General features: G+C 35.1%; 1 protein-coding gene across 1 annotated transcript in view; it reads right to left on the bottom strand.

Moving 5' to 3' along the window:
- Positions 1-27,368, bottom strand: part of GPR158 (G protein-coupled receptor 158) — a 398,680-nt gene that overhangs the window by 27,943 nt on the left and 343,369 nt on the right. The window contains exons 6-7 of the mRNA XM_012450142.3: positions 26,024-26,133; positions 789-1,027 (exon numbers count right to left, since the gene is read on the bottom strand). Of these exons, the coding sequence (XP_012305565.2) occupies positions 789-1,027; positions 26,024-26,133 (349 nt within the window). The remainder of the gene's footprint in view (positions 1-788; positions 1,028-26,023; positions 26,134-27,368) is intronic.

Genomic DNA, 27,368 nt, shown 5'->3' on the forward strand with positions numbered 1-27,368 from the left:
CAATTAAGGTTTGTCCTGTGACTTACTGATGGGAACAACAATAAAACATTCTTTTTTTGGATATCTTTAGAGACTTAGCTTAAAATAGACTAATACTTAACAACAGAAAAATTCCCATGGATTTTCCCCCTTCTTTTTTCAAAACACTGGCCTGCCAGAACAATAATCTGTGTTTTGGGCCCAAGCCATGATGCAGCTCTTCTAAATTCTCCAAACTCAGCCACACAGCACTTACTACCTTCAAGTAACATGGCTTAGTCTTTGTGTAATTCTGAACCTCCAGAGAATGATAAGTAAGTTGTCTTTTAAGGTCAGCATAGGGAAGATAGATTAATCAGAAATTTTGCAAAGACAATCTTTTTACAAAGAGTGCCCTACATACCAAGTCTGATATATTATAGGGCCAACATTTTATTTAAGAAAACCAGCATGCTTCCTTTTTTTCTCCCAAGTAAGGAAATAAATCAAGAGAATAGCTAATGTTAGTCAAATGGGGACCAACTGATAAGATCAAAAAAATAAGCTGTTTATACACAGAAGGTGCCATTATTCACTTCATTTCTCCTTTCTGATTTATGACATTGTCTCAACAAAGCTATATACCTTTGAAAAACAATAGGAACCTCCAGAAAAAGTTTGCATTTCACATGCTATTACTGCCATTTTCATGTTATTTTACCAAAATTACATTTAGGCTTCATAAAAGAGTCTGGCGGAACTTTTAATGAAGTCAGTTTAATGCTACTGAAAAATGGTAAGACCATCACACGAAACAAGTGACCACATACCTACTGCTGTCATGTAATCCCAGCGGTCAATGAGGCACATATTGAAGATGAGGTGATCGGATGTTTGCCCCTGGCCAATAAGTGAAATCTGTTTCTCCAAATTCTGGCACACAGATGAAGTCCAGCCAATAAGAAACCAGAACACTACCAAGAGTATTACTGCCAGCATCCTCATGACCCGTCCTCCAGTCATATATGGAATTCGTTGAGCCGTTCGTGAAAGAAATACCTTCAAAACCCTAGAAAAGTAAAAGTTCAAATATGAAGGCAAGCCTAACACTCAGAAAGTAAAACTCTAAGATAACATTTTCTAGGTGAAATGTAAACCCACCAAAATCCACTTAATCAGCATTTGCTTTGTTTTTGGTTTTGTTTTTTAGAGACAGAGGAGTCTCGCTGTGTTGCCCATGCTGGGGTGCAGTGGCTATTTGCAGGCACCATCATAGTGTACTGCATCCTTGAACTCCTGGGCTCAAGCAATCCTCTTGGCTCAGCATTCCAAGTAGCTGAGACTCTAGGCATGTGCCACTGTGCCAGGCTTATGCAGAGTTTTAACATGAGAAAATCCAGAAACAATATTGTTCATATTTTTATTTAATTTTATCTTAGTTTATCTTCCAATAGTAAAACAAATATCTTTCATTAGAGTCCATTAAGTCAGTAAATTCATATATAATGGGATTTCTTTGAGCATGTCTTAATATTTCAAGGAAAAATTCTCAGGACTTTAGAAAGATCCGTAGGCAAACATTGCTTTAACAAGGTTTCTGAGGGATCAAAAAATAGTCCTGAAAGTAAGTGGTTGTATTCTACAACATTATACTAACTCAAAACACTTCCTTGAACCAGTTGTTTTAACAGTAGAACGTTTTTAAAGATATTTTCTGAAAATCATTTCATATTACCTATTTTCTTGGTCATTTTATTATATTACCAAAAATAATATGAAGTCATAATAAAAATGAGAGGAATATTTAAACACTCGGTAGACTAAATAAGGTCAGTGCATTAAGGAAGAAAATTGGGAAGATCTATAGGAAATGTGATTTTTAAAACTTAAGAGTTATTTTCTGTATATATCTCAGATGAATAGCCAAAGTTGAGAACTACTAGATTAGATGATATCTAATAACTGTTCTATCTCTAAATATTTTGTGAAGACAAAATCCAACCTTACTATAGGAATTCTCTATTCTTAAATTTCATTTCTAAAATATTCTTGGCTGATTTTAACTCCCCATCCCCATTCTGATATTTTATGTCACAAAATTATGATTTGATATAAACCACCATGATTGGTTTGATACCGTGAGAGTATCTGTAATCAATTTCCATAAGGCATAAAAATAAATACATTTTCCCAATATTCTATTCTCTCCTTCACCTCATTCTTTCAATAATTTTAAGGCATATGAATTTTTTATAAAGATCATTCTAAGTCCAGAAATGAAGCCAATACACCTGAAATAGCCTAGATGTACTATGCTACATTTTTCCTCCATACATAGACCTTTGGCAGTTCTCCCTGAATTAACACAACACAGCCATTAAAGAAAGTTATTTTGCAGCTTATTCTCATTTATACTCCTCCCCACCAATTATCTTTAACCCCACTGTCCTTCAGGACAGAGGGTAAAGTTATTGAATTATTAATAAAATACTTCTCAATTTTTCTGCAAAACAATGTCATAAATATAGTAACAAATAAAAGTGCAACAGAAGATCTCTTAACCACTCTCCATCTAGTCGGTTCCCCAGATTAACAGCTACTCTCCATTCCTTATATGCAATGTATTAAGTGCCATCCATTTCACAGTGCACACTAACACTGGCAGGTAACATGCTATTACTCTTCCCTATGCCTAAGCACGTCTGCTCCAACTGGTTTAATTACTATTTGTTATGAATCAGGTGTATTTATTCTCAAATTATACATGATTACTTAATGTATAATAATTTTATTTAATATTATATAAATATAAAAGAATTTTTATTTAATGTTTATATATTTCATATATTATAAATATTTTAATATTTGTTTCATAAAATGATTATGAAATCAAGGAGATTTATATCTATGAAATATCTCTTGAATGCTTTGGAAAGACTAAAACATTAAAATGTTTTAGCAAAAGTGAAGAAATTTTAAAATACAGAGTGGTCAATAAACAGAAAGCTAGAAAAATTCTACACTCAGATTACTTCAAAAAAATTTGACACAACGCAGTAGACAATACAATACATTTTGGTGATTTGTGCTATAGAGAGAACAATGAACTCTAAATATCAAACCCATAGTCAAAAAGGAGCCTTATTGCAAAGACTGGTAAGTGATTATTTGTGTTTTAAATTACAGTATCTATATAGTTTTTAAATGCTTTTCTACTTTAAAAAACTTCATCAACAAATTGACCAAATATAATACTAAGTCCAGTTATGCTGGATAAGAAGACTTCCATTGTAACTGACAGATTAAAAGATTCAAGAATTCTACCTTAGAAGTAAGAATTTTTTTTTGGAAAATATTTTTGCCAGTTCCAATCTTATTTTCTGTAGGAGAAACTTGTAATCATAATTTACACATATTTGTTTCTGGTTGAACCTAGATGAATTTTAAATTTTGAATGACTACATTCTCCAGAGAGACCTGACCCATTTTTCTTCCATAGTTGGGCAAGGGCAGAAAAAGAGAAAATTGGTGTTCCAAATTCTATTACTCTTAATGTGAACATTTTAAATATAAATATAATGAACAAACATTTAAATAGTGACAACCATATGTTAGGCATCATCTAGGCAACATGGAAGGTGTAAGATATAATTCTTGTCTCCTAGAAGCTTACAATATACTAGAAGTAAGTTTGCAAATAACTATCATATGCAATAGCTAACATTACATACTGATGTGGCTAGCAAGTCTACTAACCCAATAGGACAGGTAGTATTTGATCTGGGTTTTGGGGGATATCAATAGGTAGAAATGAAGGCAAGTGGAAAGATATAAGGAGATATTCTAATTAACAGAAATCAAAAGCTGAAAAACGTAAGCTGTCTTTAGGGACAGTAGGGGGAACTGGTTGTCAGGAAGGAAAGCCTGGTTCTCAATACCCAGGAACTCTAGGGAGTTTTCAAGTTAAGGCAAGGAGTTTTCATCAGGTTAAGAAACAATGCTTTAGAGAAAAATAGTTATGATCTATATATTCTTTCCAAGAACAAAATGTGAGAAATATTCTTTTTTCTGATACTTAAAGAGCTTCACAATTCCCACTGAAATGTTAAATCTCATGTAAAGCTAATAGTGGATTTGTTAGGTAACGGTTACCTTTAAAATACTTCTTAATCAGTTCAGTTTGGTCTTTTGCAAAGGAAATCTAAGATTCCAGTTATAGTAATCTTTTACTAAAGAAATTCCATTTCTAAATTACCAGAAATGTTCATGTTTTCCAGATGGCCCTTTGGGTATTTATTGTATAGCTTGAAAATTGAAGATTGTCATAAATCCCCATAATCTCATTTCAAAGAGAAAAACCAGAGCAAAATCCCCATGAGTCTCCCATTATTGATTTTACTGGCTTTCAAATAATAGAAAACATAATAAACACAACTCTACACTTCAACATAAGAATTTCAGGATATTAGTTTTTGTAAAATGGAGTAAGATGCGTTTTTCTAGGATTGTCTTAAAATAAGCTTAGAAGCCAAATTATAAAAGAGAATACACAGACATGCATTTGTATGAAATACAACTGTAGGAAAAAATCACATCATTGGACTTCCTATGTGGATTATTTTTCCATTATTGTTTCATAGATAAATCTTCAAGAGACTATCAGTTCAGGTTTCACTATTTCTGAAGGAAAGCCCAACATAGATGAGAAGACTGCAGGAAACTTCCAAATTTTAATATGAAAAAGGCATATTTATAGCATGCATTCAATTTTCATTTTTAATAGCAGATACATTCATGGAAATTATTCTGAAATGAAAAAAAAGGGCAACCCAGAAATTGTCATTATATTCATCTGCCTCTGCTTTCTCATTTTCTCTACATTTCTGGTTCAAATTATATAGCTCACCATAAGAACTTGTACTTGGGTTATCCATGACCTTCCTCCAAGAACTGATACTGTTCACTTCTTATTTGACATGATCTCTCCCCACCTTCTGGTATGGCTGGAGCCCTCAGCTTCCGTTATGTTACATTCTCTTGGTTTTCTTCCTAGTTCTATCTTCCTACTTCTTTGCTAGCTCCTTTTCAGTCTCGATTGCAAACTTCTCTTCCTCACTCTACCTCTTAAATGGCAGTGTTTCCAAGGATCTCCTTAATGTGGCAATGCTCTATTATCACTACATGTCTCACCTAAGCAACCCCATTGGTTCCTTTGTCTCAGTTATTGTCTATATGCCAGCAAGTCCCACCTCTACATCTCTAGTTCAGATCACTCTCTTGAGCTCAGTCCCTGCTATTGGACATCAGCAGGGCCCAAAACAAAATCACCCCTCTCCACCCCTTCCTTCTCCTACACACTTTGCTTTTCTCCAATCTACCTTTGCTGTTGTGTTACAGCCATGTCTAACTAACTGTACAAAGCAGAAGCTTAGGAATTAAACTTTGATTTTTCTCCCTTATCCACATTCCAGCAATCAAATGAATCATTAAGAATTTAATGTCTACCTCTTAAGTATCTTTCAAATTCTTCTACTTTTCTTCATCCTCACTGCCACAATACAGCTCCTGGCTACCAACTCATTCCTATAGTAGCTTCCTAACTAGTCTCCTTACTGATCTTGCCCACCTTCAATCCACACTCTGTGATGGACAACATGATCTTTCACTATTGTACATCTGATCATGTTGCTTCCCTGTTTACAATCACTGGCTGTCCACCAAAATTTAGTATGGTAGAACACTTCTAAAAATTGGTTCCTCCTCACCTCTGCAGCTGCATCTCCCCATTCTCTACATCCTACAGTTCCGCAGGTCCCTCTGGATGACATGCCGTTATCCTCTATCTGGGTCTTTGCCCTCAGCTTTCCTCACTATCCTTCCTCCCACCTATACAAACACAGTGTTTTTCTAACTCCTATATCTCCATGTCTCAATTTAGATGTTACTTGCCATTGATGCCCACGCTTCCCAAACAAGGAGGATCAATTTTACCTAGAAACTTGGTACAAATGAGAACTTGTGGATCCCACCCAGACCTAGTGACTCCAAAACTCTGGAGGGATGGTCCAACAATCTATTTTAACAAACTTTTCCGGTAATTTTGATGACGGGTAAAGTTTGAGAACTGCTGCTCTGAACAGTTTTTCCTAGCAGCTCTAAGATTGGTGCAGGTACCTTTCCAATAGGCTGACTGCTCTAGCCTGCCAGGTAGATTTTTGAGTTCTTATTATGCTGATGACAGGAATACAAGGCTTCTAATAATAGTTTTCCATTTTCAGAACATTTGCATTTGTATGAGATTTTGCAGCATCTCTTCTGTTTATAAAAACGAATGAAAATATATATCCTTAAGCCATTCCGTCTTCTGTTTTATTAACTTAATTGTAATAATCCTAATGTCTGAGTTTCTTCATTAGAGTCTAATTGCTATTAATCTTACTGTGCTCATAGAAATTCCGGAGAATAAATGCTTGTGATAAAAGGTACGCGGTGACACTTCCTATAAGTGTAAAGCCAATCAATTATTGACATAAGAGTCCTGAGAGTTAACAATTCAAAAAGTGCTGGAGGTTTCTGACTGTCATTCTGCATTTAATGGTGACAAGTCCCCATGTTCATTAAGCTTTTCATCAGTTTCTCAAAATTTCACTTTCAGAAGTAAATTAAAGTTGCTTCTTGATCAGTGGATGAATTTTAGATAAATATCTAAAAAGACTGGCATCACTGGCACAGGAATAGGTTTCAGACACTTATCAGACATGAAATGTAACAAGATTATTATGAGTGTATTAAGTGATTGCTATTACAAGAAAGAAAATTCACAACTGGGTTCTAAATATATTGACAAGTATTTTTTGTCAGTTCCCATGAGCTGCATGAGTTCTCATATCTCACACTGTTCGTCCTTTTTTCTCATCTTCCTTTTTTCTCTAATTGAAGGTAGATGGAATAAGGAAGAATGATGAAAAAAGAAGGAAGGTAAGAAGGGCTGCAATACTGTTAATAAGTCAAATCTTATGGTTAGAGCTGAAAGGACCTCTAGGCATTACCTATTCTGATCCCACTAGTGTGTAAAAGACAATTCTGAGGCCCAGTGAGGGGAGTCATTTACCTAAAGCGAAACAGTCAGTGAGTAGCAGAATCACCCCAGAACTCCTATCTTCTTACTCTTATGTGAGTACTTTTTTCCGTTACAATATTTTACCAAAATAGAATGATCTAGCAGCTGGTTCAGAGCCATATCATCTTTTAAAAGCACAACAGGAATCTGCCTTTCCAAACATGCCACATCTCCTCTACTTTCCTATATGCTCTTTTCTCTCTAATCTAGATGCTTGTACCTTTGAACGCCATTTCATCTATCTAAAATGATTCAAATCCCACTTATCCTTGTAGATTCATCTCAGGAACCTCATCTGATTCACATTTTTGTCTGATAACCCCAGGCCACAAAATTTTCTCCAGTTATCACCATTACTCAGTTGGTATTTCCTGTACCCATATAAATTTTCCTGAAGTTGGGGGATGTTTATTTTCTAACTCCCCCGCCACACAATCTAGCACATGAAGGCAAGATTTAATTGACTAATTGATTAAACATGTCTTTCTGATGGTTACGACCAGCAAGAAAAAGTTGTACTGTTGATATAGGATCCCAGAAACTGGAAGGAGGAGGGTAAAATGGAATTTGGAGGAATTTTGATAACAATATAGGATGTGAGAGTAAACATTAGCTTCTGTTATGTGTCAGTGTTTTGCTAAATACCAGAGGTTCAGTGATGAAAATGGCAGTTATCTACCTGTTTTCATGTTCAATATAAGTTAGTAAATATAAATGAATAGGCAATTTAAATACAATGTCATCAAAAACGATGGAATAGGGAACTCCAAAAATCCACCAGTCCATAAAAGCAATCAACAAACCAGAAAAAAACTGTTAGAGTCAACTTTTTGGAATTCTGGAAACTAACTAGGGCTTAGAGAAATGAGAGGAATACTTAAGAAAGAAAAAACAGCTGAATCTTAGTAAAAGAGCAGCATTTTAACTTCCTTTTGTCCCGTCTCATATTCCTCAGCTCAGTGGTGGCCTTGAAAGCATCTGCATGCTCAGTACAGGTACCTAGTACTAGAGAAGCACAATGGACCTTATTTTTAAAGAACTGCTGTTTATTTTGACGTGGCTGGTGGATCCCTGAAAGACTGGCTCAAAGGACTTGCTTTTGTTTTACACAACTGGTAATTTTCCTAGGGCTGACAAAGCTACCTGGGGGTCATTTATCTAAAACATTTAAAGGCAAATAGATTAGTCAGTGCTACGTGGGGCAAAAAATAATAGTTAAGACAAACAACAGACTAATCAAAAAGACTGGGAAGAAAGAATGGGAAATGAGATGATTTGGGGAATAAGAGCATTGAAAAGTACCAATATATTTCTGGGAATCTAGAAGCCCGGAACATTCTCAAAAAAGGCCTGAGAAGGGCCCAAGCTCTCTTCTCCTGCTGACCTGAGGCTTTGCACAAGCAGGAAATATAGGCTTATGTGTGTCAAAGACATACTCAACACACAAACATGCAGTTCATCTGCAAACAATGTAAGATTTTAAAAAGTATTTTTGATAATCTATATGAAAATCTCTGTTGACAAATTACCAGCTGACTACTAAATCAACAGAAAAAAGACTTCAGTGGCCTCACAAAACAAAGAATGCAGACTACAAAATTACTTCAGAGAAGTCACTTAATGAGCCAGCCTGGAAAGGATGGAAAATCTGATTTTTAGATTTACCATAATATAATATTCAAATGTTCAGCTTCTAAAAAAATATGAGGCATGCAAAGAAATAAGTTTATAGGGTCCATATGCATGGAAAAAAAAAACACTAATAGAAACAATACCTGAAGACATCCAGGCATTAACTTTATCTCATAAAGCTTATTAAAAATTTTTGAAAATTCTGGTACTTTAAAATTTTTAATTGACACATAAAAATTGTATTTACTTATGGAGTACATAGTGATGTTATTATGCATATAATATGTAGTGATCAAATCAGGGTGATTAGCGTATCCACCACCTCAAATATTTATAATGTCTTTATGTTACCAACATTTAGTATCCTCCTCCTAGCTATTTAAAACTGTATATTATTGTTAACCATAGTCCTCCTACAGTGCTATAGAACATCAGAGACAGAGTCTTTAAATGAACTGTCTTACCCTCAAAGAGCTAAAAGACACTATAGACAAAGAACTAAAGTCAACTAAGATAATGATGTCTCACTAAATACAGAATATGAATAAACAGAAATAAAAAGATCAAACAGGACGCCTGATAAAGAGTAATAAAATTTCTCATTTCAGAAAAATTCACTAAAGTGGTTCAGCAACTGGAGGGATTTGGCCAGGCAGAAGAACAAATCATCAGTGAACTTGAAGATAAGGCCAATTGAGAAGCAGAAAGAAAAAGGAACGCAGAAAAATGATCAGAGCCTAAGAGACCTGTTGCATACCATCAAGCATACCAACATATGCAAAATGGGAATGTCTGAAAGACAGGAGAAAGAGAAAGAATCAAATATTTAAAGAAATAATAGCTAAAACTTTCCAAATTTGATGACAGACATGAATCTAAACATCCAAAGAAGCCCAAGGATAATGTAGGATAAACTTAAGGAGGCTCACACTAAGATACAGTATAATCAAACTATTTAAAGAAAATATTGAAAGCATTAAGAGAAAAGCAACTCATTATGTACAAGAGATCCTCAGTAAGATTAAAAGTTAATTTCTTATCAGAGGCCAGAGGGGTGGCTGGGGCAGGCAGGGGTGGGGGTGAGGGTGGGGAATTGAATGATATATTTGATGGGGAGGGGAGGAAAGGGAAGAGAACCCTGGCAACCAAGAAATCTATATAGAAAAAAACTCTCTAAAATCGCAAAAGAAACTGAAACAGTCCAAGATAAGCAACAATGGAGAGAGTTTGTCACCAGAAGAATTGTCCCATATGAAATAATGGGAATTCTTTAGCCTGCGATGAAAGGACAATAGACCGTAACTCAAATGCATGTAAAGAAATGAGAAGCATGGGTAAAAGTACGTACAATGATAAATACGAAAGTTGGTATCAATGAATTTTAGATTTATAATTCCTTTTTCCTAAATTTATAAAACAGATGCATAAAACAATAAATATAAATCTGTGTTAATGAATCCACAATTTGTAACAATAAAAACGTAAAGAGGGGCATAAAGGTTTATAGGAGCAAAGTTTTTCTATACGACTGAAACGAAGTTGGTATTAATTTGAACTAAAGTGTTATAAATTTAGGGTATGAACTGTAATCTCCAGGGTGACAACTAAGAAAATAACCGAAACATATACAGTAAAAGAAACAAGAAAGGAATCAAAATGATACACTAGAAACTACTGATTTACCACAAAGCAGGCAGCAATGGAGGAACTGAGAAACAAAATAGATAAAAAATACATAAAAACAAATCCAAAATAGAACAAGTCCTTCCTTGTGAGTAATTACATTAAACGTAAACTTAAAGGTAGAAATGGGAAAAGGATTTTTTAAAAGATGATCCAATTATATGTTGTCTCTAAGAGTTACCTTAGATCTAATGAAACAAATAGGTAGTAAATAAAAAGGTACCAAAAGATATTCTATGTAGCTATATTAAGATCAGATAAAATATACTGTAAGATAAAATTTGTTGAAGGAGACAAAATGCCATTATATAAAGCGTCAATTCATCAAGATGAACAATTACGAACATACATGTATTAATCAGATCCCCATAATATGTGAAGCAAATAGTAACAGAATCAATGAGAGAAAAAGATAGTTCAATAATAATCTAAATTGGAGACTTCAAGGCCCTGTTCTCAATAATGGATTGAATATCTAGACATACAAACAATAAGGAAACAAAGGATCTGAACATTGTAAACCAACTATACCTTACAGACAAATATAGGGTATTTATCTCAACAGTAGCAGAGTACATGTTCTTGTCAAGTGCACATGGAACATTCTGCAGAACAGACTATATGTTAGACCACAAAACCAGTCTCAATAAATTTTAGAACATTTAAATCATACAAAGTATCTTCTCTGATCACAGTGGACTGAATTAGAAATCAGTAACAGAAGAAACACTGGAAAATTCACAAATAAGTGAACATTAAACAAAATACCCAAACAACGAATAGGTTAAGGAAGAACCAAAGGGAAAACAGAAAGTAAGTTGAGATAAATGAAAATGAAAACATATCAAAATGTATGAATTGCAGGAAATGCAGTGATTGGGGTAAATTTATAACTGCAAATGTTTATATGAAAAAAGAAATACACTGAGTCAATAACCATATCTTTTACTTTAAGGAACTAAAAATTGAAGAGCAAATTTAACCCAAAACAAGCTGAAGGGAGAAAATAATAAATATTAGAGTGAAAATAATTGAAATATAGAGTAGAAAAACAGCAGAGACAATTTTAAAAAAATCTAATTTGGTTCTTCCAGAAGATAAACGAAATTAACAAACCTTTAGTTAGACTGACCAAGTAAAAAAAGACTCATATTATTAGTCAGAAATGAAAGTGGGGTATTACTACTGATTTTATGTAAATAAGAATTATAAGAATACTATGAATGGTCAATTTTGTTATGTAAATTTTACCTCAGTAAAAAATATACAATGGTTCTTTCTCTTACCAAAAAAAAAAAAAAAAAAAAAAAAATCCTTCTGCACCCTCCTAAACATTGCAGACCCAGTCTCTTGTAGCCCCAGGGTATCCTCAGCCATCTGCTTGTTCTTCCCCTCCCATATGTGAGATTCAGCAGGCTTAAAACATGGGCTCTGCCTTCATTTATCACTATTACTAAAATGTAATATCACTATTTTAAACTTATGTGCACCCTTCCTTATTCATCAGAGTTCATTGTACAGTCTTAGATCTGTAAGACAAGACTGAGGAAATTTGATTACACATCCTGGTTGATTCCCTGAAATATAGGCCAACAATGCTGACTGAACTCAAATCAGATCTTAATGTTAACTCAGCATAAACACCTGTTCCCTAAACTACTCTTTTGAAGCCTATTCAGTTGGAATAATATTGTAAATAAAGAACATTTGATGGCAATTGGGTAGTTGGGCTCTAAAAATGTTTAGTTTTGAAAAGTTTGGCATAAAAGTTTACAGAGAAACAGATTTAAATATAGATACTATTGCTCCCTCCCCACTGCTTACTCCCTAGCTTACTACAGAAAGATATTTCAAACAATAAGCAGATGGTCAATTATTCTGAAGATCAAGAAGAAACCAGATTATTCTGTTTGGGAATTACATGCTTATTTATTTCCTTATATCAAGAGTAAATATGAATTCTAGGACCAAGGTCTGCCACGTACCTATTAGAATACATTCTGTCTTTATATCTTAATTATTTAGCACTGATTAATCAGCAGAAATAATTTTAAATTAAATTTTCATTCCAGGACTAGTTACTTTTTTAAATGTAATGTTTTACTATTTAATGTAACTTCTTGGTATTCAAGAATATGATTTCAGATAGACTATAAAAACAAATTTATTACAGATGGTTGCCTAATAGCATCATTACTTAAATGAGCAATTTTACTACAGTCTCAAAAGCATCACTAATTGTATCACAAAATTGCATGGTTTTGTAGAGAGAAAATATCTAAAATGACACCATCTTAATGCTAATATTTAAATCTGGATCTGCTGTTACTCTTAATTCAACATTTAGTTTTTATGGTCTAAAAAAGCCTTTTCTCTCAAAAAAACATTAATCACATACATAAGGATTTCCTAGAGATATCACAAAGGAAAGTTTTTTGAATCTGTTTTCTCTGTAATCAATATTGTCCAGTTTGAAATGTGGTAGAAATGACTAATACCAAAAATGTTTCTCTTTCCAAAGAAAGTTTCCATCTAATTTTATAAGACCTAATTGCTCTACTTTTTCAGCCTCTTTAGCATACTATTACAGATAAAGAATGGTATCAGAACACAGGGAACCACAAAATTATAACAAAATTCTTTGCATATGTGAACTTCTCATTTAACTGGTGTGATCATTTACAAAAAGACAAAATACCTGCTTAATTCCCAAAGAATAGCTGCACATTAATATCTTTATGTACCTTAGGTGTTAGTCCAATATAAAAGAAGTGTTAAAAATAATATTTTAAAAAACCCTACTTACCATTGCATTCACCTTAACTGTAACTTTAACCCACAGTAACACACACAAACGGGGGCTGCAACCACGAAAGTAATTTAGGAGGCACACTTGTGAGTACATAACAACTGCTGAGTTTGACTGCTCATATGATCAGCTGGTTAGATCGTATTACTAATATTGAAGTATAACTTTCAGTCCCTGCCAATCAAACTTTTGGAAACTAATTATAAAGTGCTATTGTGATTGCTCTTTGGTTGTTGTGCTATTTAATTGTTTTCCGTTTGCACACCACTATATTAAAAACTCGACTTAAATTTCCTTGCAGGTCCCAAAGTGTCTACCACACCACCTTGCCTATTATAGATCAGAAGAGTTTCATACTGTGACAAAGCCTCATCTACTTTTTAGCGCAGATTGATTCCTCCATTAAAACTGTACTACATGGTCAAAGTATAAAGCTGTAAAAAAATATAAAGAAATAAAACCATCTAAATAGCAATAGTTATATAAAAACACTGTTAGCACTTGGATCGATTTGTTTTCTAGTTTTTTTATACATACAAAAATATTTTATGTTAGAATTATTTATGTTTTTCTCGTATCATATGGTATTCTGAGCATTCTCATAACATTCTATCTTTGTAAACAACATGATCTTGGATAGCACATGCCATTTACTCAAATCATTACTTCTTTATTATAAGCCACACTATAATGAATATTCTTGCAAGTAAATACTGTTCACACTTTTTTCATTAGATTTCAAAAAGTAAAAGAGTTTCTAAAAAGCTCTCAATACATATTGCTAAATATTTCAGATGAACTGTATCAATTTACACTCTCTCCAGCATGAGTCTTACCCTACTGAATACTTATTATTGGCAATTATAATTTAATTTTTTTAAAAAATGATTCTTATTCATATTTGTAGAAAATTGCACCACATTTTTTCCCTGCTTACATTGTTAGTTTCATTGAACACTTTTAAAAATGTGCTTTTTGGTCAATGGTCTTTCTTCTCCTTCGGTTGTCTGTTCACACTTTGAGCCATTTTTCTCCCTGTTGCTCTGTAACTGCATTTTCTCAGATGCTAGCCATGAAATCCACAGGGTCATTGAGCACCTGTCTGGATTCAGATATGTTGTCAGGGCCAAACACAAGATCTTGAAGACTTATCCAAACCGAGAATATAAAATATTTTATTACTAATCTAGTGCTTTTAGTACATATTGGAATGGCAATCTTTGGAATATGTAAATAAAATACATAAATAAAATACATAATTTTCACCTGTTTCTTTTAATATGGATAGTGAAAATTTAAAATTATATATGTGACTTACATTTGTGGCTTGAGCTATATTTCTGATGAACAGCACCAGTCTAAAAATATACTACAGCTATTTCCCAGTTTATTGTTTGCCTTTTAATTTTATTCATTTATTTTTTGGCAGGCAGGAGTTTAAAATATTTATGTAATCCAATCAACTGACATTTTATGTTATGATTTCTTCCATTTCCCAACCTGAAATAAGGTCAATATTTATAATTTATCAACTTTTCACCCTTTTTTGCATTTAGTTTATGATTTATTGAAATTCTAGTAGATTAAGATGAGAATCTGAGGTAGTATTTTTCTAGAGATATAGCTAATTTCCCAATCCTAATTTGTTGAATTGGCCATTGCTGTTAGTCACCCCAATATCTGGGGAAGTTTCTTTACCATACGGTTAGAACTTCTGGAATAAAGGTCTGTTGGGGACTCTTTACCTTATCCTTTTGATCTATCATTTTTGTCTTTTGAATATCATTTTTTGATAATACCTTGGAATATCTATAATCCCTTCCTGTTCTTATATTTCTGCAAATGTTTTTAGTGCTTCTTTATTCTTAAAGATGAACATTGGAATTATTTTGTTAATTTCTATCATTTGGCTTATCTATTCAACAAATATGTATTTAGAGCTAATTTTTCCTAGCAAAATTGGGTTATTTTGGGTTATTACTTATTGTGTTATAAAAATGCTTTATATATTCTAGATACTTGACCCTTATTAGATATGTTATTTACAGATATTTTCCACTTAGTGGGTTTTCTTTTAACTTTTTTTCCTCCCTCCCAACTCTCTTGATATTGTCCTTTGATGCACAGAATTTTCAATTTTGAAGTCCAATTTATTTTTTCCCTTGTTACTTGTGCTTTTGGTATCTCTCCAAGGTTATGAATATTTATATCTATGATTCCTTCATACTAACAGCTGTATGGTTTTAGCTCCTACATCAGGCCTTTAGTCCATTTGAAATTAATATTTGTAGTAGATTGTATAAGGCAGAGAGGTACAGTTTCATTCTTTTATCTAGGGCTATCTGGCTGTAGCTTTATGTGGATATCCAATTCTTCCACCATCATCACTGGAAAATAACTACTTTTTCTCTATTGATTTGTCAAGGCATCATTATCAAGTATCAATTGACTGGAAATGCATGGGTTTAGCTCTTGACTTTTAATCCTATTCCATCGATCTGTATGTCTCTTCTTAGGACAGTACCACACTCTCTTGATGACCTTGCTGCATCCTCCAACTTTGTTCTCCCTTTTCAAGATTGTTTTGACTACTCAGGGCCTTTTACATTTTTATATGAATTTTAAGATTAGCTTGTCAATTTCTGCAAAAACGGAAGCTGAGATTTTGATATGAATTAGAGTAAATTAATTTGGGGAGCATTGCAATCTTAACACATATCTTTCAAGTCATTAACAGGGATGTCTTTCAATTTATCCACATCTTCTTTAATTTCTTTCAGAAACATTTTGTAATTTTCAGTGCACCTTTTCTGCAGTTCTGTTAAATTTATTCCTACATATTTTATTATTTATACTATTGTAAATTGATCTTTGTTTATTACTAGTGTGCATAAATAAAACTGATTTTTGCATATTGATCTTGTCTTCTGTGACATTGCTAAACTCATCTATTAGTTCTAATATTGTATTGGCAGATTTCTTAGGATTTTCTTCACAGAAGATTATGTCACCTGCAAACAGGATAGCTCTATTTCTCTTTTCCATGTATGTACTTGATATTTCTTTTTGAGGCCTAATTGCTCAGGTGAGAACTTCCAGGACAGTGTTGACTACAAGTAGCAAGAGCTGCCATCTTTATCTTGTTCTTGATCTTATAGGGGAAGCCTTAAATCTTTCATCATTAAGCATGATGTCAGCTGTAGGACTTTTTTTTAAATGGCTTTTATCAAGTTGAGAAATCTCCCTTAGATTCCTGGTTTGTTGAGTGTTTCAATCATGAGAATGTGTATTTTTGTCAAATGCTTTTTCTGCAACTGTTGAGATGATTATGTGGCATTTTTCCTTTATTATGTTAATATGCTCTAGTGCACTGACTGATTTTTGTATGATGAATCACTTTTGCATTTCTGAGCTAAATCGCGCTTAATCAGGATGTACAATCTCTTTATTAGAGGTTGCTGGATTCTGTTTGCTAGTTGTTTTTGAGATTTGTGTGCCTATATTCATAAGAGTCATTGGTTTGTAGTTTTGTTTTCTTGTGATATATTTGTTTGGTTTCATTATCACACTAATACTGGCCTCTTCTAATGAGTTGGGAAGTGCTGCCTCATCTTCTGTTTTTCAAAATGATTTGTGAAGAATTGGTGTTAAATCTTTAATATACTTCATCAGTGAAGCTATCCCTCCTGGGCGCGCGTGCTCTCTCTCTGTGTGTGTGTGTATCTGTGTGTCTAAGTTTTTTGATTACTAATTAAGTATCTTTACTTGTTTTGGATCTGTTAAGCTTTTCCATTTCCTCATGAGTCATTTTCAGTGGTTTGTGTCTTTCTAGGAATATCTAGAATAGTTGTGCTTCTAGTATCATATTCTTTGTAAGTAAAACTCAGGTCTTTGGGACTGGACATATACAAATGCTGGGTGAGAAACATTTGAGTAACCAGAGGCCAGATGAGCCAATGACGCATTAGAAGAAACAGAGGTGATACTAATACAAGCTTATGAATAGTCATCTTTAAAGGTAAATAGTCTAAATATATCAATTAAAATGAAGAGATTATCAGATTAGATAAAAAAGCAAGGCCCAACTATATGCTTCCTACAAGAAATGCACTTTAAAGATAAAAATAGGTCAAAAGTAAAATAATGGAAAAAAACATACCATGCTAACACCAATCAAAAGAAAACTGGAGTGGTTATATTAGCACCAGACAAAATAGATTTCAGAGCAAAGAATATGACAAGGGATAATGAAAGTCATTTCATAAGAAAAGGTTCGATTCATGAAAAGGACGTAACTCTAAATGTTTATGCATCTCAGAATGAAACTTCTAAATACTCGAGGCAAAAAATGAAAGAACAGTGAGGAAAATAGACAAATCAGAAATAAATTTCCAACCCCTCTCTCAATAATTGGTGGAGCAAGTAGAGAGCTAATGAGTAGGGATTTCGAAGATTTGAACAGCATTATCAAACAACTCCCAAAGAGAAGAAAACACTTTCTTCTCAAGTGCCCATGAAACATTTACCAAGATAGATCACATTCTGGTCTTCAAACAAATCTCAATAAATTTAAGACGATTTAATTTATGCAAGGTATGTGCTTTCATGACAATGGAATGAAATTGTAAATCAGTACCAAATAGTTCTTAGAAAATTCCCCTAATATTTGGAAAATAAAAATAACACTTCTAACTAACCCTGTGAGTCAAAGATAAATCAAGTTTGAAATCATTTTGAACAGAGTGGAAATAAAAACACAACTCAGTTGTTTTGGACTGAACACGTGCAAATGCTGGGTGGGGGCAGCAGAGTAAGCAGAAGCCAGGTGGGCCTCTGGCATGTGACAGAAATCATAGGTGTAGCTGTCCAAAAACAAACCAAGACTCTGACTCTGGGCCCAGACGACAGCAGGCAGGTGCAATAGCAAGCAGGTGATGGCAGTGAACAGCTTGCAGACGCAGAGTCTCACCTTGACCTTTAGAGAAACCTGCCCCTCCCCTTTTTGCTGCATGAGTGAAGTAATTTCCCACTCATTCTCTTACCTACCTCATATAAGAAGAGAAATATTTCCATTTGAGGGTATACAACATTTGAACATAGAGCTAACAAATAATATTAGGATAATAAAGTGTTTATCAGCTATAGTCTGCTAAGTACTAATTCCGAATTACCAGATGGGTTTTTATTTATAATTTTAAAGTTGGTTAGAACACACTCACATGTGCACACCCATACAACAAGTTGAAACCATAACAACCCAGGCAACAAAAAATCTTGTGTTTTAGATATGACACATAGCTCTTAAACTACATATTTTAACCAAGCCTTTTTTCAGAAATCTAGACATAAAATAGTAATGCTGTAATTAGAAATTAGAACATGTATATAAATTTTTTTTAAAAAAGAGAAGCTCCAGATTGAAAAGCTTTGAGCATAATGTTAATTAAAGTGTATTTCAAAGTCATGTGTCATACAACAAAGCAAGTAGGACACCTGCAGATGGACAAAATAAGTACAGCTTTAAGTTTCCTTGTTCTGAGTGAACTACATTCTTATTTTACTCATATCCAACAGTTAACATGTTCTGAAAGGAAGGACAATTAAAATGATTTTGCCTCAATTTTTATTCAAAAGTTACTCATTGATGTTAAAGATTTTATATGAATATAGACCTCCAGTTAACAAAAAATGTCTTGTGAATATGCTCATATTTCCCAAATCTTTTACTTCTTTGAGTAGGCCAAACATATTAATCTGTAAATGGAGTTACTCAAGTCAGAAATCCCCGATTCGTTTGTGAAAGTGACATGTATATACTAACCCACTTAACAGCATTAGTAGCCCGTTTAGCTGAGGGCCTCTGCATGCCAGACAGTACAGTCGGATCAGAAGTCACCGGAGGCGGCAGGGTGGGGAGGAATGAGCAGAGGGAACGATCTCATCTTCTAGCCAGTTAGAGGCTGTACAATTAAAGAGCGACTCTTTGGAGCTTAGGAAGTTTCGTTTTTGTCTTCATGGTTTTTGGGGGAACTGTGTGCAAGATGCCAAAGGACTCAGACCAGGTAGCTCCAGACAGACTGTAAGTATGCCAACCAAGAGAAGATAAAAGCAGGAAGAGGTGAGAGGTCACCGCCTGCTTATTCCTCAGGTTTCAAGGGCCTCCCTTCTGTGCTTCCAAGCATATGAATGATGGAAATGACACATATGTAGGTTTTCCAAAACTAACGCCTGTTCCTACACAGAGTTTCTGAGATTTAGCTGTAATCAGGATTGCATACAAGTGGGTTTAGGCACCGGCATGGGTCTTTATGGTGCATTCCACACTAATGCTTCCATGGTTAATAAAATTATGAAGAAAATTTCTTTTTGTTAAGAGTCAAAGGACTTTTGATCTTTCCTGTTTTGTTAAGTACAATTTAAAATGCTAAAAATGTCTCTAGGGAAACTTTAAATCTTCATTGCAAAAAGCTTAGAGTTAGTTAATAAACAGGAAAAGAGAAAATCAAGTCACTTACAAAACTATTTTTTTAAACATTTTTAAATGCTAGTATGAGAGTTAGTTCTGAAAGATCATTTTGATCCTTAATCCTCTAAGCATTCATCTGGAGCACGTTAATTTTCTGTAAGATGTTTGGCTGTTCTACTGGCGTATGTGAAGCATGGATGTATGAGGTAAGGCTTGGGTATTTTCTAACTTAGCTCTGTGGCTAACGGACTTTCTTTGGCTTTCCAACTTGCTCAGCTTCCTGTCCAAATAGTACACTCACTGACTGGGAAAGAGACCTTCCTCAGAAGCTTAAGAATGAGTCCCCTTTTTCTGGTGAATCCAGTGGTTCTTAAGAAATGTCACGGGCCGGGTGCGGTGGCTCACGCCTGTAATCCCAGCACTTTGGGAGGCTGAGGCGGGTGGATCACAACGTCAAGAGATCGAGACCATCCTGGTCAACACGGTGAAACCCCGTCTCTACTAAAAATACAAAAAATTAGCCGGGCATGGTGGCGTGTGCCTGTAATCCCAGCTACTCAGGAGGCTGAGGCGGGAGAATTGCCTGAACCCAGGAGGTGGAGGTTGCAGTGAGCCGAGATTGCGCCACTGCACTCCAGCCTGGGTAACAAGGGCGAAACTCCGTCTCAAAAAAAAAAAAAAAAAAAAGAAATGTCACTAGGAGTAATTCTCCACTTGAAGATACTCTATATCCCAGAGTAGGCAGCCAGTAAGACAGAAACCCCCATGAGTTCAGCAGAAAGGAGGGCCTGAAATCCACATCATTACCGGACTCCGCATGGCAAGCCCTTTCCATTTTCTAGTCAAAATGCAATGTTCACAGCTACGTGTTCAAAGCATGCTTTGTTGGTATATTATTTTGGCTGAGGTGGGAAACTGGCTAAAACCATTTTGAAATTGCTTCATGTTAAAATCCTTGGGGTCACGACTTAGGACCTCAAACACCATCCACCTGTGTGCTGGGCAGGGTCAGCGGAAGAAAACTTTAATAAAAGTAATCTTCTGAATGCCATAGGCATTTATATGTTGGCCTTCATAAACGAGGGCTAAGTAACACTTTGTTCTGTGTTCTGCTGAGGCAGATGAGTCTACACTCAACCAACCAAGTCGAATAACTGCACTTCAGTCATTTTCCTAAGACACCATCTTAAACTCTCTGTTGTCACCTAGTGGTTGTCACAAGTGAAGCTGCATTTATGTATCCTTATAAGAATACATAAAATAATGTAATGTCTTCCAGTCACTTTTCAAAATTTACTAAAAAATAAACTGAAACATATTAAATGGAAACCTTTCCACAAACTAAATATTTGGTACTAATGAGCACAGCGGAGAAAACAGCGAAGGATTGTACTCAGAGCACAGAGTGCTGAATAAGGCATGAAATGACAAATCCCAGGCCAAAGCCAGAAGAAAGCTTTTCACCACTTGCTTAAAAATTCATTTGAAACATAGTACAAAAAAAAGTCTTTTGTTTTTTTCTTGATTAGAATTAGAAAAAGGAAAAGTCAAAGAGTCTTCAGACATCTTATTATAGGAAATAGGAAAGTGTTCTTTTAACATTAAGTTTTTAAATCTCTTTTCACCCCCTTTCATTTCAAAACATTTGCTCACTCTGCCTCTTGAAAATATACCTGGCTTTGCTGAGCATAGAGTTACTGCCTTCTCAAGTTTCTGTAAAAGAAAATTGCTTAGCAGAGGTTCTGTGAACCACATTTCATGGGAGTGCTAGATGTTCTTTTGGATCTGCCCTGCATTACCATGCACTAAGTCAAACACATCCAAGGTTCCCGAAGGAAGTTCCTTTTTTGTAAATAAACGTTCACTGTTTTTGCCTACTTCAGCTCTTTTTTCCCTTATGATCCATACTGACCTAGCTAAAAGCTGTACCTTTCCCTCCCTCCCTCCCTGTCTCCCTCCTTCCCTCCCTTTCTTCCTTTCTTTCCCTGCCTCCTCCCTCTTTCTTTCTTGCTTTCTCTCTCTCTCCCTCCCTCTCTTTCAAACAGTTGCAGCTTCAAATAAGTGATATCACATGAATGGGTTGCCAGTGAGGTGGGGCTACGTCAGTGGTCTGCCTTGGGTGTAGACAACAAGGGGATGTTCTCTCAAATGTCTGTGGAGAATTTAGGGCAATAATGAAGACAACTAAAAGCTGGTCATGGTGGGTGGATCACCTGAGGTCAGGAGTTCGAGACCAGCCAGGCCAACATAATGAACACCCCCGTCTCTACTAAAAATACAAAAAATGAGCCAGGCATGTTGGTGGGTATCTGTAACCCCAGCTACTTGGGAGGCTGAGGCAGGAGAATTGCGTGAACCTGGGAGGCAGAGGTTGCAGTGAGCTGACATCCTGCCATTGCACTCCAGCCTGGGCAACAAGAGCAAAACTCCATCTCAAAAAATCAACCAACCAAACAAAAAAAAACTTGGTCTTTTTATAATCACCATATGCTGCTGATTCTAAACAATGTCAGTGATAAAAAACAAAATGCGCCTTTCTAAAGGGACAGGCCACTTAAACCCCAACCCCAACTTGATGCAACTGTGTTTCTCTGTTAATAAACAAGGAACCCTTTTATAATGTTCCTTTAGATTATCATGGTAGTCTTTGGCCACATGATTCTCAAATGTGGAGGGAGACCACCATAGAAAGAAGTGGAATATCTGGTGTGAACAAAGCCTTTATTTTCTCATCCCAGACTAATACTATTTACTAAATGAAAATATTTATATTATTTGATAATATAATTATAAAATAAAATAATATTTATTTTCATTTTTGGTTACAGAGTATGATCCTGTTCCTCCTTCATGTTTGTTTCAAGTTTTCCATGCTACAGGAATTCTATAAATACTATAATCAATTAGTGAGAGACCCAGGTGATAGAGAAAGAAGTATCTAATAATTCCAGTAAGCCAGAAGGGAAATGGCTGAAATAAAATGAAAACTCAGATATTTCTTTCCTATCTTATCCTCAAGGGACTATAAACAGTCATTTCATAAATCAGTACTCATAATTTCCTTAGAATTTTTGCCTAGAGAGGTATGGTTTACTTTTAATTTTTTTTAAAACCTTGAAATGGAAAGTGGAATTCCTATAAAAATGGAGCTATGGGAGTCAAAAGGCTTTGTCCCTTAGCTTGGGCTACTTTGATCCCTCAAGCTACCCTTGATCAGCTCCTTCCAAAGCCTGGTTCTTTAGCTTTCCCTTCAATGTGTGGCATTCTCCCTGTTCTTCCAATGAATCCCCTTTTTACTTAATTTAGCCATAATTCATTTCTGTGCAACCAAACCAATAACCAAATCCATTTGGTTCTGTGCCAAATGCCATAATCCATTTTGTTTGTAACCAAAAAACCCTACTTGACAGATTCACATACAATCAAATTATACTTAGTCCCTACAACTTTATCATCTTAAAGTTATTAAACTTTAAACCATCTTACAAATGAGATATTAAACCATCTTACAGATGAGAAAACTAATTCTCAGATGTTATTTGTTCTTTGTTGTTTAAATAAGTAATGGCAGAATTGAAGTTCCAATTTGGAATTGTCAGGATTTAGGTCTTTCCTCTCTATCACATCACCACAAAAGCTAGAAGTCCCTTTCTCGGGGTCATGTGTTTCTTGAGTCTAGGAGACGCCAGCCAAAACCACCCTTTGCAGCTCCATTCATTAGAATCATCCATCCATTCACCATTCAACGAATATCTCAATACATAATACAGGAAAGACACAGTACTAAATCTGGGGAGCGCAAAGCTGGTTCAGCTGGTCCTTCCTTCAGGTTGTTCACGTTTCTATGGGATGCTGATTTTTCAGTTTATAGATGTAAACAATGTTGGTAACAGTTAAATTTAAGCAATATAGGAAAAAAAAACAGAATATAATAGTAAAGCCATATGGTTCACAGAGGATAAGAATGATTCAGCTCATTACATTAGAAATAGTTTCAATTTAAGCCTTTGGTGGAGAAACTCTTTACTGCAATGACTTCTAGAGATACAAAGCCAGACGGAAAATTGTCTGAATTTTGTTTTTTAACGTAAACAAAAGAGATAATGTTATAACACAGTTTCCCAAATTCCAATCATTTGCATACTAATGTCAAGATTTCTGTTGTATCTGTACATCAGCTAATAATTTCTTTAAATCACTTTACATTTATTGCTTTAAAATATTTAAAGGAAGTTCTATATCACTACCTTATCACTATCTAGTGATAGATAATACTTTCCAAAAACAGAAAGTAACTATAAAAATAAATGCAATGAAACAAAGATAATGAATCTTATAGCATTGCAGGGAAAAGCTCTGAAAACTGAAGCCTGATCTGCTCTTCAATGCAAAGGAAGATTAGCAACTGTTCAGCAAATGTTAAAGACTTACTAGTTCTCAACTAATCTTTCTCCTGAAAATAATCAGAAGGATTGAAGGAGAACCTGAATGGAAGTAATTTTCTCATTAAACGATTCAGTACTACTGAACACTGGGTTCTCATCCCCCTAAACATCCTCCCGCAGACCACAGTGTTATGTGTTCCAGAAGCTGGGAGATATGCTGAGGGAGAGCACAGTGAGTCGGGACTGTCGATGGGTTATGTGTGGAAAGAATGACAGGAAGCAGCTTCCAGGGCTGCATCTGACATTTTCATTCATTAATTCATCTATTAATATATATTAAAATGTCCCATGGGTCAGTCATTTGTGCTGAGCGCTGGGGATTCAATAATGCTATAATTCTTACTTCAAAGAAGAAGGTAAATGAAAGTGAAGAAGGCAATTAAATAAGAAAACTATAAGGCACCATAAGTATTACAGTAGAGGACCCACTAGACACTAAGTGCTAGACCAACAGGGACAAAGTTCATCTTCAAGTCTCGACAGGGCATCTATTCTTTCAGGATTTCTAGAAGACTTATTGTCCACATGGGTTGTCATTGATTTCTCATTTCCTTTAGTGAGCACCAGTTTGAAAACAGCTATCACATAAGAAATGGAGACCTGGAAGGTAGCTGAAGAAAGAAGGATGCCAAAGGGAAGTGTGCTGGGATGTGAATAGAATACAGTGAGAGTCAGAGAGAACATTAGAGACTGGTCTAGGCTCTCCTTTTGTAGGAAATAGAAGCCTATGATTTATTAGAGTTAGAGGCTAAATTGAGATTTAAATAGGATCTCCTGAAACCTAATCCAGTATCTTTTGTGCTTTACCACATATATAAGAAGGAAATCTTGAAAGTCAAACACATTCTCATTTTTTTCAAAAAAGATAAAAGGATAATCTACAGCATTCTCAGTAAGTAACAAAAGAGAAAAAAATGAAAATAAAAAATTCTTATGTGATAGTGTAATTATCACATTTTTTAAAAAAGGTTGAAAAGGAGGACATTTAAAGATAGAGATAATACATATTATGGCACCTGAGATAAACCACTGTATGACCCATAGTAGGAGATTTTTATTCAGGAAAATGTATGGCCAAACTAGTATGAACCTGTGAATGGCTTACCGTGGTTATCAAAACAGCTTTAAAGCTGATCAGTGCAAAGGGTTTTCTTCATAGGGCTACAGTTTTACCCTGCAGGGAAAATTTTCTGTTTATCTCCCATGCCCTTTGACAGCACTTCATTGAGACTTTCTTTAAACTTAGAAAAAGGAGGCAATGGAAAAGCCTGGAATAATTTCCAGCCTTCCCCAGCCTTTGTAGATAGATAGTTTAGTTTACTGCTTTTTTCTTCCCTAATATTTAGGTGGTTTTGGAACTAAGTATAAGGGAACTTACAGCATTCTCCATTTTCCAAGGCTGATAATCACTGAAGCACACTGGTTAAGGAGGAAAGCCAAAAGCACTATTTTCTGAACTTCACCCATCGAATATCAGCAGGATTACCTTGGACCATGGAACTTGGGAATGGAGGACAGCAGTTTTTGTCAAATAAGGGTGTTTCTGTATGGGATTCTATGGTCACTATGGATATGTATCATTATTTCAGCTGTATTACCTTTGTATTCCTTCCTGTTCTGAACTAGTAAATACTGTTTCACATTTTAAACTTATTGTTTAATAGGAACTAACCCTTTCCATAACCAATATCACATTTTATTGAAGCATCTTTTTAAAATAATTCAGTTGTATTAAAGATTTCCCCCAAGAATCCAAAAGATGTCATCACCTTGAAAGTGAAAAATATATAGTATCTTGCTATCTAAATTCTTGAAATTGAGCCATTTAGGTGATTAGCCCAGCTAACAATTATGTGCTAAGTCAATCACTTTGATCCTTCCATGAGAATGAAGATATAAAATGTACTTACCTGTGAAGTTTGAGAGTGACAGTTCCATAAACAGTAGCAAAACCGAGAAGACGGACCCATCTGAGGAGAATACAGCGAAATGTGCTTGGCTCAAAGTACAAAATAACAACCTGTGGGATGAAAACAGAAAGAGACCTTAAGATCAACTGATGATACACAGACCCAAGTCAACTCTCATAACCTGACGTTTCATAAGTATGAATTTTGATATAAGCATACACTAATCTGAATAATTCTTTAAAATATTATTTTGACCATTTATTGTCCAGACCAAATAAATACAGAGTCTCACTACTGCTTATTAAATAAAGTATAAATTCTGAAAACATAACTTTTCGGAGTTTCTATCAACTGTTTCTAAATCTTTGGTGTATGTCCTAACTTACCTCTCTTTACTGTCCAAAACAAGCAAGCGAGGATAGTCCCGTTGCCATTCTCTCCCAGAGCAGCTTGTTCCCACCTCCATGCTTCTGGCAATCCCTTTCCCCCTGTCTGAAACAGTCCTGGGACTGCCATGTACTGCATCTTGCAAACAATCTGCCACTCCCTATTTACTACTCAGCTCATTACCTCACTAATTCATTGCTTTCTCACTCCAGAGTTTTTGTTCAACTAATATTAATTAAGTATTTACCATGAGCCAGGCACTGTGCTAGGTGCTGCTGATATAAGATACAAAGGCCACGAAGAAGGGGAAAAGAGACATGGATATAGGAAATTACATTCAAGTAACATAGGTACTGTGATAAATATCTCTGCAATTTCAGTGGGACCACAAAGAAACGAGCGGCCAAGTCCAGGGGAGCGTGAAGAGATACGTGCAAGATACTCTACTACTTTTCATTTGCTACTGTGTGGTTGTGAGTGAATGCTTGTAGAATAAGAATTGCTTTGACCCTGCCTAAGAAACCTTGTAGTGTTAAAGGATTAATACCACTGAAGAGCACAGACTCTCAGTCTTCGCTGGAGTAGCTGGCCTGAACTGTTTCTGCTGAAAGTGAGGTCATCGTAACAAAAATACGCCCACTGCCAAAACCCTGAGTATGACTTTTGGTTTTTCCTGCAGACATATGCATATTGCTGGGGGTCATGGCGTAGGTACTGATATTTTCTGGCTGCTTTTTTACAACTATAGCCCCTCCCTGTAGCAGTGCCAAGAATGAATTACCTAAACTCTCCTCAAGTATTTCTGCTACGCGAAGATATTAAGTTCTCAAGGAATGGGGAAAACATGGACAAAAGCGTTCAGGAGAAATTAAAGGAAGGTACAAGTAGATGTGAACAGGAGATAATGTTGTTTTGCGTACTCCTGATGTCAAGTAAAAATATTCAACTTTATTAGTTC

This window comes from Aotus nancymaae, unplaced genomic scaffold (assembly GCF_030222135.1).
Source record: "Aotus nancymaae isolate 86718 unplaced genomic scaffold, 86718_ANA_hifiasm-v0.15.2.pri h1tg000077l, whole genome shotgun sequence".
In the NCBI taxonomy this organism is placed as follows: domain Eukaryota; kingdom Metazoa; phylum Chordata; class Mammalia; order Primates; family Aotidae; genus Aotus; species Aotus nancymaae.